Source organism: Chelonoidis abingdonii, chromosome 1 (assembly GCF_003597395.2).
Source record: "Chelonoidis abingdonii isolate Lonesome George chromosome 1, CheloAbing_2.0, whole genome shotgun sequence".
Classification (NCBI taxonomy): Eukaryota; Metazoa; Chordata; order Testudines; family Testudinidae; genus Chelonoidis; species Chelonoidis abingdonii.
The window spans coordinates 87,495,179-87,508,662 of NC_133769.1; the positions used below are offsets into that span (position 1 = coordinate 87,495,179).

The 13,484-nt window shown below is 39.6% G+C and overlaps 1 protein-coding gene across 4 annotated transcripts in view; it reads right to left on the reverse strand.

The window, feature by feature from the left end:
- CEP83 (centrosomal protein 83) overlaps positions 1 to 13,484 on the reverse strand; it is a 41,749-nt gene that overhangs the window by 11,481 nt on the left and 16,784 nt on the right. For 3 of the 4 annotated variants that reach the window (XM_075067002.1, XM_075067001.1, XM_075067008.1), the window contains exons 8-13: positions 10,515 to 10,629; positions 8,694 to 8,838; positions 8,427 to 8,576; positions 7,660 to 7,735; positions 5,222 to 5,379; positions 3,983 to 4,112 (exon numbers count right to left, since the gene is read on the reverse strand). In XM_075067002.1, coding sequence (XP_074923103.1) covers positions 3,983 to 4,112; positions 5,222 to 5,379; positions 7,660 to 7,735; positions 8,427 to 8,576; positions 8,694 to 8,838; positions 10,515 to 10,629 — 774 coding nt within the window. Of the gene's footprint in view, positions 1 to 3,982; positions 4,113 to 5,221; positions 5,380 to 7,659; positions 7,736 to 8,426; positions 8,577 to 8,693; positions 8,839 to 10,514; positions 10,630 to 13,484 lie in introns of those variants that run through there. The other variant, XM_075067005.1, reaches the window with a different exon arrangement.

The window sequence follows — 13,484 nt, forward strand, 5'->3', positions numbered from 1 at the left end:
CAACCTAGTGCTCGGGCCGCCAATACCTGCCCTCCCCACAGCATTGAGTTCGAGCTTTACTTGTTACAAATGGAAAGTCCTATCAGTCATCATAAGCTGCCAAGCTACAGGACCACATGGGCCAGTACATGAGCACAGCTCAGAAGGCTTGGGAACACCACCAGAGCTTCAAAACACCAGTTGCTCATAGATAGAGCAGTCCGCCCAAGACCAAGGTCTAGACAGACCAATCTGAGCACACTGGATTGACTAAGGAAAGCCTACGACTCAATGCCGCACACGTGGATATGTGAATGTCTGGCACTATACAAGTCAACAGGACACTAAGGACCTTCCTGAAGAACTCAATGGGACTATGGAAGACAACACTAGAAGTCACCTCAAGGCAGCTTGCACAAGTGGCCATCAGTGTGGCATATACCAAGGTGATGCACTGTCCCCACTGCTGTTCTGCATAGGCTTAAACCCCTCAGCCAGAATATCACAAGGACTGATACGGGTACAGGTTCAGGAGTGGAACTACCATCAGCCACCTCCTCTACATGGATGACATCAAGCTGATTAATAGAATGAAGACAATCACTCGCTAATCCACTGACGCGGATCTACAGTGAGGATATCGGGATGTCATTGGACTGGAGAAGTGTGCCGGATGGTAGTGAAGAGAGGGAAGGTAGTCAGACTGATGGGGTGGAACTACCAGCAGGCCACATAGCAGACATACAGACCAGCTACAAGTACCGTTGGCGTCCACCAGTCCACATGGAAACCACGAATGAGGAGGCAAGGAAGACAGCACATCCAGTATCACCAAAGGATAAGACAGGTCCTGAAGAAGCCAGCTCAGTGGGAAGAACAAGATCCACGCCATCAACGGATACGCCCTGCCGGTCATCAGATACTCTGCCGGTATAGTGAGCTGGCCAAAGGAGGACATGGAGGCTGCCATGTGAAACCGGAAGCTCCTCACAATGCCGGAGGTTCCACCAAGTCCAACATCCAGAGACTGTATACCAGCCGGAAAGAGGCGGGCAGGCTTGGTGAGCGGTCAAGCCACTGTCCTGGACGAACCCGGAACATCCAGGAGTACATCAGTAAGATGGCCCCAAGATGAGCTGCTGAGGAAGATGGCTGAGCAGCAGCAGACATGGGAGGAGACCAAGCAGAGAGTGCCATGGCAGACAAGACCCTTCATGGATGTACCGACAGATAGCTGAGGTGCTGACATTGGGAATCCTACCACTGCGGAAAGGGCTGGACTAAAAAGACAGCACTGAGGCACTGATCATTAGCAGCACAGGAACAGGCACTGAGCACCAGATCCATTGAAGCAGGAGTCTACCACACTAGAGAGGACCCAAGGTGCAGACTGTGCAGAGAGCCTCAGAGACAGTCCAACAATCATGGCAGGATGTAAGATGCAGGCGGAACAGCATACACTGAACGGCACAACCAGTGGCTGGCATTGTGTAGAGGAACATCTGCAACAGCGTATGGGCTAGAACACTCCCAAACCAGATGGGAGATTCCACAGAAGGTTGTGGAGAAATAGCAGGGCTAAGATCTGTGGACTTCCAGATCCAGACGGACAGGCAGGTAGGCCAAATCACCAGACATTGTGGTAATAGACAAGGAGCAGAAGACAGCGGTGCTGATAGATAAGCAGTGCCAAGTGACAGCAACATGAGAAGAAGGAATATGAGAAGCTGGAGAAGTACCAGGGCCTGAAAGAGGAACTAGAGAGGATGTGGAAATGAAGCCAAAGTGTCCCAGTGGTGGTAGGAGCACTCGGGCTGGTGGACTCCTAAGCTGGGTGAGTGGCTCCAACAGATCCCAGAAACATCAGAGCTCCTGTCCAGAAGAGTGCAGTGCTAGGAAACTGCTAAGATACTGCGCAGAACCCTCAAACTCCCAGGCCTCTGGTAAAGGACCCGAGGTTGAGAAGACATATACCACCCATAGGGGTGAGAGGGGAAATTTTTTTATATATATATAAATAAATGAGGGGTCTAAATTAACTGTACCACTCAGAAAAAGATCTGGAGTCATTAATGATCTGGAGGATGGCGTGGACTGCACCTTAGCAAGTTGCAGATGACACAGATGGAGGAGGGTAGATACACTGGAGGGTAGGGAAGGATACAGAGGGACCTAGACAATTAGAGATTGGGCCAAAAGAAATCTGAGGAGGTTCAACCAAGGACAAGTGCAGAGTCCTGCACTTAGGACAGAAGAATCCCATGCACTGCTACAGACTAGGGACTGAGTGGCTAGGCAGCATTCTGCAGAAAGCCTGGGATTACAGTGGACGAGAAGCTATATAAGTCAACAATGTGCCCTTGGTGCCAGAAGGCTAATAGCATAGAGGGACGTGATCGTTCCCCTCTATTTGGCATTGGCGAGGCCTCATCTGGAGTAGTGTGTCCGATTTGGGCCCCACACTACAGGATGTGAAAATTGGAAAAGTCCAGCGAGGGCAACAAAAATTATTAGGAGGCTGGAGCACATGACTTATGCGGAGAGGCCGAGGGAACTGGGATTATTTAGTCAGCACAAGAGAAGAATGAGGGGGGATTTGATAGCTGCTTTCATCTAACTGAAAGGGGGTTCCAAAGAGGCTGGATCTAGACTGTTCTCAGGAGTAGCAGATGACAGAACAAGAAGCAATGGTCTCAAGTTGCAGTAGGGAAGGTTTAGGTTGGATATTAGAACAAACTTTTTCACTAGGAGGGTGGTGAAGCACTGAAATGGGTTACCTAGGGAACTGGTGGAATCTCCTTCCATTGAGGTTTTTAAGGTCAGGCCTGACAAAGCCCTGACTGGGATGATTTAGTTGGGGATTGGTCCTGCTTTGAGCAGGGGGTTGGACTAGATCGGGATTCTCAAACTGGGAGTTGGGACCCCTGAGGGGGTTGCAAGTTTATTACATGGGGGGGTCGTGAGCAGTCAGCCTCCACCCCAAACCCCGCTTTGCCTCCAACATTTATAATGGTGGTAAATATATTAAAAAGTGCTTTTTATTTATAAGGGGAGGGGGGTCGCACTCAGAGGCTTGCTATGTGAAAGGGGTCACCAGTACAAAAGTTTGAGAACCACTGGACTAGATGACCTCCTGAGGCCCCTTCCAACTCTGTGATTCTATGATCGTGGATAGTTCTCTGAAAACATCCACTCAATGTGCAGGGGCAGTCAAAAAAGCAAACTGAATGCTGGGAATAATTCAGAAAGGGATAGATAATAGGACAGAAAATACCATGTTGCCTCTATATAAATCCACGGTATACCCACATCTTGAATGCAGTGTGCAGATGTGGTCGCCCCATCTCAAAAAAGTATATTGGAATTGGAAAAGGTTCAGAAAGGGAAACAAAAATTATTAGGGGTATGGAACAGCTTCCGTATGAGGAAAGACCTGGACTTTTCAGCTTGGAAAAAGAGACTTTTCAGCTTGGAAAAGGGGAGATATGACTGAGGTCTATAAAATCATGACTGGTGTAGAGAAAGTAGATAAGGAAGTGTTGTTTACTACTTCTCATAACACAAGTACTAGAGGTCACCAAATTAAATTAGTAGGCAGCAGATTTAAAACAAATAAAAGGAAGTATTTCTTTACACAATGCACAGTCAACCTCTGGAACTCCTTGCCAGAGGACGTTGTGAAGGACAAGACCATAACAGGTTTCAAAAAAGAACTAGATGAATTCATGGAGGATAGGTCCATCAATGGCTATTAGCCAGGATGAGCAGGGATGGATCACTTGATAATTACCTGTTCATTCCCTCTGGGGCACCTGGCACTGGGCACTTTCAGTAGACAGGATACTGGGCTAGATGGACCTTTGGTCTGACCCAATAGGGCCATTCTAATGTACATAGATGCTGCCATTAAAATGTCAATATGAAAAATAATTCTGCATGCACCAATTGAAAGCTGAGCTCTCTCTCTCTTCATAAGCACTGAAGTAAATAAGAGTCAACATGCCTTTTTTTGAGCAACAGCAGCCCGGTGTAGTTTCTCTTTCATCTGGTCATACTTCTCTTCTCTTTCTGTGATGCGCTGAATAAATTTATGCTTTTCTTCCAACCACTCTACACGTCGGTCTTCTAACATCCTAGGAGAACAACATTTTAAAGAGTGGTGGTGTAAACAAAATGCTAGATTAATTCTTTTTAATAAATGTCAGCCTCTAGGATCTCTGACATATGCACTTTATTTCACCCACTCTTTCCTTCTTGAACCATATGTCTGAAGTATCTAACTTAAATTTGAACTGTTCTCGAAGTTCTGCAAATTTGGACTTTTAAATTCATAACTTAATTATTGGCTTAATTCAAATAAAATGGCTAACTTTGTAAACTGATTCCAATAAAACAGATGGTTTTACAGGCTTTTTCTTTGGATTAGCCTTATGATACTCCATAAATTGTGCGCATAGGACAAATTTCTGCCTTTACCTGTGGGAGCCACATTAGAATGTAGTGGAGACTGGCCGAAGCAGTGCCAAACCCTTTTCAGATATAGAAACAAGCCATTTTGCCTTTATCCACTGCAAAAATTGCTACAACAGAAGCCATAGGGGAAACCCCATCCCCAGTCAAGTCAATGGCAGTTTTGCCATTGACTTCAATGGGACCAGAATTTAATCCCATACATATTTCTTATTTCAACAAGGGTCAACTGTGAACAGAAAATGGATGCGTATCCATATTATTCTATGGGTCATTTCGATTATCACTTCGAAAGTTTTTTTTCTCCTGCTGATGATAGCTCATCTCAGCTGATTGGCCTCTTACAGTTCATATGGCTACTTCCACCTTTTCATGTTCGCTGTTTGTATAAATATCTTCTTGCTGTACATTCCAGCCTATGCATTCGATGAAGTGGGCTGTAGCCCACAAAAGCTTATGCTCAAAAAAATTTGTTAGTCTCTAAGGTGCCACAAGTACTTCTGTTCTTTTTGCGGATACAGACTAACACAGCTGCTACTCTGACACCTGTCATATTGTTAAAGTTATCACAAGACAGAAATCCATTTTTACATCAGGAAGTTGAAATTAAAAGCACACTCTAAGAATTCTCATTTTTCTCATAATACAGTCAAGATCTGGACAAAGAGGGGCATTATTATATTATCGGTAAGTCACAGCAATGGTGAGAAATACTATTAAAGAACTACATGCAAGCTTGAAAAAAAAAATTAAACAAAAAAGTAAATCATACTTCTCTGCTTCTAGCTGAGCTTTATCTGCTTGACTTCTTGCATTTCGACATTCTTGTTTTAATCTCTCCACCATTTCCTTCAGCTTTTGATTAGAGTCGAGCAAATCATTTTCAGACTGAGAAAGTGAAGCCACTTGGAGTTGCATATCATGAATTTGCTACCAAAGAAAAAGATGGTTTTTATTTGAGGGGAAAATATGAACAAGTGACAAGTAGTTTGGGATAATGGGAGGGAGAAGGCGGCGGTTGCCATGATGTCTGGCCATTTGTCCCATTATGTCTTTGCAGTATGTATATCTTTTTTGTCTGCTCTCTGGAACTTTTACAATATGTTTTCTGTGGATAAGGCAGGAGGTTTCCTCTGAGGTTACAAGGAGGGAGAGAGAGCATAAGCAAAAGTCATTACTCTTTAGTACCCCTTGCTGGAGTTCTTGCAGAAATTACAGAGCCCAGCAGCGAGACATTGACACTCATAAAACATTGAAGCCTCACAGACAAATTTAACAGAATAAGTGAGTCAATTATCCAAAATACAAAGGGCCAGGATTGTGGCCCAACCTTACATGACTGTAAAGGGCAGTACAACCCCTGCACTCCCCTGCATAACCTCCCTGCATGTCAGCTGCAGGTGCAAAAGAACCTATGAACAGTTTTCTTTAATGTGAACACACATTTTGCCAGATAATTAACTCAAAAATCACTAAATGGATTTTCCTCAAACTCTAAAAAAACAAACAAAAAGCAGACTCATCTCCGGACTGTAAACAAGTATGAAAAATTTCAGTCCAAAGAGATTTTTTTTCTGGGGAAAAGTTACATGTGCCTGAAGATAAGAGCACATAATATATGTGCCTCTCTTCACCCATAACTACAACGCTGTTATGAAATTTTACAAGAGCAGAGTAAGATGGAGTTTTAGCATATTAGACAACACTTAAATCTGGTAACTAATTGGAGCTCAGGTAAGTGCCAGACTTCTAAATTTAACTCTGTTTCATAGTGGCAACTGTGAAAAATATTATGTATTGTCTTTTGCATTAGAAGATCCCTAGGTAACCAGACTTGAGCTTTATTTCCCTTCCATGCTTTCGGGAGGGGAGGGATAGCTCAGTGGTTTGAGCATTGGCCTGCTAAACCCAGGGTTGTGAGTTCAATCCTTAAAGGGGGCCATTTAGGGAACTGGGGTAAAAAGGTGGCTGGGGATTAGTCCTGCTTTGAGCAGGAGGTTGGACTAGATGACCTCCTGAGGTCCGGTCCCTTCCAACCTTATATTCTATAATTAAAAATAAAATCTATTATCATCTGGAAGAGAGCATTTGGCACAGAACTCACTCATCAAGTTAATAAGTGGGATTTTCAGGAGTGTTAAGCATTAGCCTGACTCTGCTCCCATTGAAGTAAATAAGAATTTTATCTGATTTCACCAGGGACAGTTTGGCCAAAACTTGAACATTTTTGATAATTCCACCCAAACCGTCTTTGGTATGAGAGGTGGGCTTTTTTAAGATACTTACTAATATCTTCACTCTTAACTGGTCTTTTTCACTATAGACATCTACCTATTTTTCCTATCAGCTGAAACTGTGATTGGTAAATTCACTCTGGCTAAATAAGTAGCCAGCTTTTTCAAAGACACAGCTCCATAACTAGATTCTAGGGAAGCATGAAATATGTACAGGTCTGTCTCATCTTATGCTGGGGTTACGTTCCACAGTCAGCGCGTAAAGCGAAAATCACGTATAGTCAAAATTACATTGAGTATAATGGCAGGATGAATTGCCCGCACTACAGAAACAGTATTTAAATTGTTATTTTTCTCTTTTTTGTTTTGTTTTGTTGTTTCTTGTTTTTGTTGACTGCGTAAACCTGAAGTCGCACATGTTAAATGCTCCTAAGATGCGACAGACCTGTACTGCAGTCTCCCTTTCTTTAAGGATCTGTCAGGTTCATTAGTTACCAAGGAGACAACATGGCCTATCAGGAGTTAGGAGACTTAAGATTGTATTTTCAACACTGTTACCAATTCATAGTGCAGTTCTGGCAAGCCACTTCACCTGAGTTTATTAATCTATAAAATGTTTGTAAAGTACTTGAAGTACCTTGGGTGAAAGGTGCAATGTAAATACGAAGCGTTACTGAGAAACAGTTTATAAGTGTATGGAACCTGGATCTCCAGTTAAACCAAAGGACCAGCAACATTCTGAGTTCTGAAATCCTTACAATACATAAAGAGAAATACGTAGCTGAAGCAAAAGACTGTGATAAATCCATTTAAGGGCTCAGAAAAGACCGTCCCTCTATCTATTTCTGCCCTTTGAGTTTTAAAGAGCATTGAAAAAAAGAACTTTCACTATGAACATAAGAGTTCTTTGCTTTAAATGAATAAAGGGATGAAGACCATTCACAGTAAAATATCACAGAATGATACAAACTCTTACCTGTTTAAGATCAGCATTTTCACTTTTCTCTTTTTCTAACTCCTCAGACTGTATAATTTGCTGTTGAAGTTTTAACCTAAAATTTAATATAGGTATAGTTATTTTTGTCTAATTAAAATGTAACTATTCTAAAACATAACTATTCAGCTTGTTAGTAGTTAAACAGATAAGTCTGTTTAACCATTTGAAAGGCTGATACTCAACAATACACTCTTGCGTCAATTATAAAATAAGAAGCTGTGTTTCTACTGTATGATTAGACTACACTAATGTCAGATTCCAATGATTTGCCTGATTTTATATATCCTTGATTTGACACTGGGGTTTATACATGTGGATATGTGGATGTGATAAACAGTTGTAGAACTCCACTGAGAACTTTGACAACTGTTAAGTTAAAACTTGTACAGAAAAAGGTGCTTAGAGTAGGAGCAATCAAATTAGGCCTCTTGATTTGCCACATGTTCACAAAAAAAATCAATTCTAGGGAAAGAGACTGGTTCCTGGGGTTGTGCGGGACTGAACCAGCAGCCACCAAGAGATCAGTTTTTAACAACTAACTAATTAAAAATTACTTTAAACAGTATTTATTGGGGGGGGGAAAGACATTCTGCTTAAAATTCTGTAACCCATGACTCTTTTGAGCTTTGTTTTTTAAATTATTATTAATTCTTTGTTTTCCTTTTTATATGAAGCTAAAAAAAATTTGTTTTAAAACACTTTGTATATTTTAAACACGTTTTTTTTTAAAAACCCACATACGTTACCTAACATTCTGAAGCTCCCTTCTGATAGACTCTTCTGCCAGCTGCATAACACGCAATTTCTCTTCATACTCATCCTTTTCAGATTGCCTCCAAGCATCTTGTTCCACTTTCATTTTCTCTAACTCGGCTAATCTGTTCTCAAGTTCTAACCTGAAACAATGTTCAATATTTACACAAGGACAAAGTGATAACAAAAATGTTCAGTTGAATATAGTCATGCTGTCCCCTACCCTTTTTAAAAACAGAGCAGTAAACAAGTGGACATACTTTTCTTCCTGTAATGCTGCAAGTTTTTGAAAGCCTTCTTCTTTGGCAGCTTGTACTTTACGAATGAGCTCACGATCCTTTTCTACTAAAAGCACTTTGTGTCGTTCAACTGCTGCCTTGAGAATTTCATTGTCTGAATGCAATCCTGTTTTATGCAATATATACATCAGCATGATGAAATATTTAAAGTATTAAAATCATTTTACAAACACGGATAAAATGGACCTGTGAATCCATGTTTCACTCACCCATAATATTCCATCATTTTAATGAGATAACATGTGCAAGGCTTTTACTACTGTTAAATAAAAATACTTTAAAATAGAAAACACATTTAGAGACTAATTCTTAGGTAATCATGACTAAATATTTTTCTAAAAATACTAAAATAAGCAGCACAGACTTGGATTAAGAACCGAGTCTGCAATTTACATTTAGTAAACAACCATATTAGCTAAACAAATGCCCCTGGATAAAACCTTCCATTGTGGATATGGAAGAGTTAAGTGAACAAATGCATTATGCTTAGAGAGTACAAGCTGAAGTTGATGGGAAACTAATAAATCACTAATGGAACTTTAATGATCTAGTTAGAGAATATCCCCTATTTTAATTCACTAAAACAAACTGGAGTGGAATTGGGAAGAATATTGACTATATTGAAAACCTAAAACTCTAATGTACCAGAGACCAGTTACAATGGAAAACAGATTTGTGGAAACAACAACAGTGGTGGAAAAGTTACTGCCCCATGTGATTCTGAATGATTAAATACTATGGCTGTAAGAAGAAGAGTGAAATGAGAAAACTAATGTGATATTCAGGGCCCATGTACTCAATGGCAAGATGGACCCGACTCTTGATTTATTAGGCAATCCAGTAAGAAACTGAAAATGCTGCAACAGCTTCAGGTAAGTTTAAAAGTGAAGGAGTTTGTGGAATGAAATATCAAAATAAATAATGAAGTACATTATTTTAATATTAAAATTAACTGTTTTTACTTTGTTCTGACATTTTCAGTTTTCAATAGACTACACATTTTTGTATTGATAGCAAAGAACTATATTTCTAGAACTTTGAGGAGGAAGCTAGAGATTTTGACAGCTTCTTTTTTTCATCCAGGAAAATGAGGGATATATTTTGGGATTGTTGGATAAAGTGAATGTTCTGCTAAAATGATCAGCTGTGAAACAGTTAACTGTTTTGATATTTAAATGGCCCCCAGGAAGCTTTGGCATTCACACCCCTATAAGCTATTATTTCAGACTGTCAACCTATTCAGGCAGATAACAAATGCACTGATTACATTCCAACTGTTTTTGGAAGATTTTCTTCAAAACCACGAAGGCTAGAAACAATCATTTTTCTTCAGATGAAAGCCTAGATCCTTGAGCCTAACTCTGCTGCAAATTTTATAGCTGTAGAATCATGGAATACAGGAGGTCCCATTGTCAATCTTCTGTAGACATTAAACCCTTAGTTCAAGCACTAATTATAACAGAGAGAAAAAGAAACTGACTATACAATTGGCAATATTCAATAAAATTGACAAGGCAAGTTATCTAAATATGTGAATTAGCACAGATTATGCTAAGATATGTCCTGGGTTCATGAATTTACATAAAATGAGAGTCATTCATACACAGCTTCTACATCTGGTGGATTAGGGGATACGACAATGTTTTTAGACAGCAAATTCATTTTCAGATTATCTATTATAGTGCAGATAGTCAATGTGTTTCTTCAGAGGTTAATTTTTATTGTAGTGTGGTAGGCGCTGCAGGTTACAACAGAAACCATTAGAAACTAATTGCACATTACCATCCATTTCACTTTGAATCTTGTTTCTCTCTCTTTCTACCTCACTCTTGGCTCTTGCTGCCTCCAGTCTGACATTAGTTACTTCTAATTTGTGTGAATGCTTAAGTTCATCTACCTGTTAATTAGAAAATAAAACCAAATCACTAATATTATATCCTAGCAATTATTTTGATCCAAGCTTGTCATATGGCATCTTCTTTCCAAGCAAATACTTTAAACAATGGCAATCCATGCTTATTCTAGAAAATACACTTTGTGAAAAATTCTTTTCATCCACTGTTTTTCATATAGCCACTTCAGAGTAACCAAGCATCCAGGTTATATATCCCATATCCGCTTAGCAACAATAAGGCTATTAATACACTGTCACTCCCCAAATTATACTCCATTGCCACTTTCTTTCCATAAATCCTTCAAATTGAAGACACTGGAAATTCTTGGATAAATTACAAGTAACTGTTAATATGAGTTACTGCACATGCTTAATTCTGCACTATACGTCTCCATAGGAAAGATGTACTCAGAGCAGACACTCAACCAGTTACCAAGGTGTCATATACTAGAGTTGTAATACATCATGTTGAACCAGCCAGCTACAATCACCAGACTGGAAAGCTTCCTTTTTAGAAAAAGCTTGTACTCTTTTATTTACTGTGATTTTGCACACCCAGCGAGACAGATTGGATTTCTAAACAAAATGTGGTATCTTGATATTTTGAAGCATACACTTCTACAAGCAGATGTCCCAAAACTGTGCAGCTTGTGCTTAGAAGGCTGCTCACTTGAAGTGCCTCATTAAGACACTGGTCCAGTATTATGGACCTTGATGCTTTCTCCATTTTATGTCAATCTGCCAGCACTCTAGCTTTCATGTTTTTCCATCCAGGCTTAAACCTCCTCAACTTCTAGCCAAAATGAAGCTACAGAGATTCTAACAATATGAAGTGACACAAAAATACAGGAAAAATAATAATCCCACTGAAACAGTCCCTATTCAGTTCTGTTTGACAGCAACTTACAGCATCTAGAAATCATAGCTTGCTACTTAATTTTCTTTAAAATCCAATTGTTCATAGTTTTAAAATAATTTGAAACCAGATGCATCTTTTCTGAAACTGTAATGCATAAAAGCTGCCTCATAAAAACAGTAGTTTTAAATAGGACATCAAATCACTAAAGGTAATTACTGCCTACATGAAACTTTCTATAGTTTAGGCTCTTACTGCACAGTAATTACATGGTCAGTGAGAATTAAATATCTAGAGGAAAGCACTTATGAAAATCCATTTGCAATGACAAATGTAATTACAATCTGCTAGCACTTACAAGTTGTAAAAGGTTAAGAATGACACAGTAGCTTATTAAGTAACTACATTGTGGATTTGGTCCTTAAATATAAAGTTGAGAACATCTTAGGGAAATTCAGCAAATACTTAAGGAGCCTTCTGAGGCACAAACCCGAGGAGGATACATAAATCACTTGTGCACTCAAAGGACCTGTGTTCTCAAATAAGCTTGTCTAGATGCACAGTGGGAGGGGAGCACAGCGCTGGAGGGACTTACTGCCCACATTCTTGGAGCAGACCTGCTTAGGTGGAAGTTTCTACTCTCCAAAAACAGTACTATCTAGTCAAATTTCTCAGCACTCCTGCGGTCTTACAGGAACAAAAATTAACACAACCCCAAGGCTCCATACCCCTTGTACAGCTTCTGATGGGGAGAAAACAAGAAACAAAAGGGACGGAAGGACTAAGCTGTTTTAACTCTTTTCCTTCTCTCTCTCTCTCTTTTTTTTTTTTTTTTTTTAAGTTACCTAGCACTCACTTTCCAGGACAGGGGCTTGCTTCTTATTTGTTCATACAATGCCTACCTTGATGGAGCCCTGATCCCCAGATGCTACTATAATATAAATAATTAGATAGATCAAATAATTAGATAAATAAGAACTAGGTGTGGCATGTTACACGAGTAGGCATGTGGGTTGTTTGGTGTTTTGCCCTCTTCCTACAGAAGGTTAGAATCATACTGCCTGGGAAAATGTAATTCAGGGCTGAGGTTCTCTTTTTGGTTGATCTGTATTGTGAGTACTGGGTGTGCTTAAGCTCATCTTGAACAAGTTCTGGGATTGTTAAATTTGGACTGTGATTTGTTCCATCTTTCACATTTCTTGTGTTAGGTATCTTTTTGAGCCATACCATGGTGATAACAACAGCTGTTAAATAATGTAATATTTTGAATGGATGTGTTTATTATTTTGGGGGGTATGTTCCAAAAGGCAATAGATGAGTGATTCAGTTTTTTTGTTGATTTAAAAAAAAAACAAAAACCAAACCTGTGTTGAAGGTATTCTGCATAGTATTGTATGCATGTGACCAGAAGTTGCGGATCTGTAGGCAATCTCCGAAATAGTGTGGGCAGTCTAACCACAATCTCTCCAGTAGAGACTGAAGGAACTAAGGTTTACTTTGTATTATTATTTCCAATGGACTTCTCTCCAAGATGCACTGGGAAGAAGCGGTGCGGATTGTTAAAATAATGTCTGTCCAAGCATCCTCTTCTCTGGGACTAGAATTCTGAGTGTATTTTCTCATACAAATGAGAAGTAAAGCTAACATTAAGTCAAATAATGTTTCTGGAAAATTAAGTTGTTTTGACTGTTAGAAGAAAGTTACCAGATGGGCACTTTTAAGAGCAATTCCATGAGGAAAGGAAAATACAAAAACACAGAGTTCTTTACTTCAGTCTGTAAAATGAATGATTCATTAGACAAGTAACATTGTTCTTAGCTAGCTTTTAAAAATCACCAGAAACTGAATCTTGATAATCCAATTTTCTTTTTCATTTCAAGTTCTAGCAATTTTGTTAAGATTTATCACTATAGTCTGATGATTTTTATTGAAGTAAGCAATCACAACCCTTATTTGATAGCACCAGACATATTAGCGGTTGGAAAAATCTAGTATGGTACTA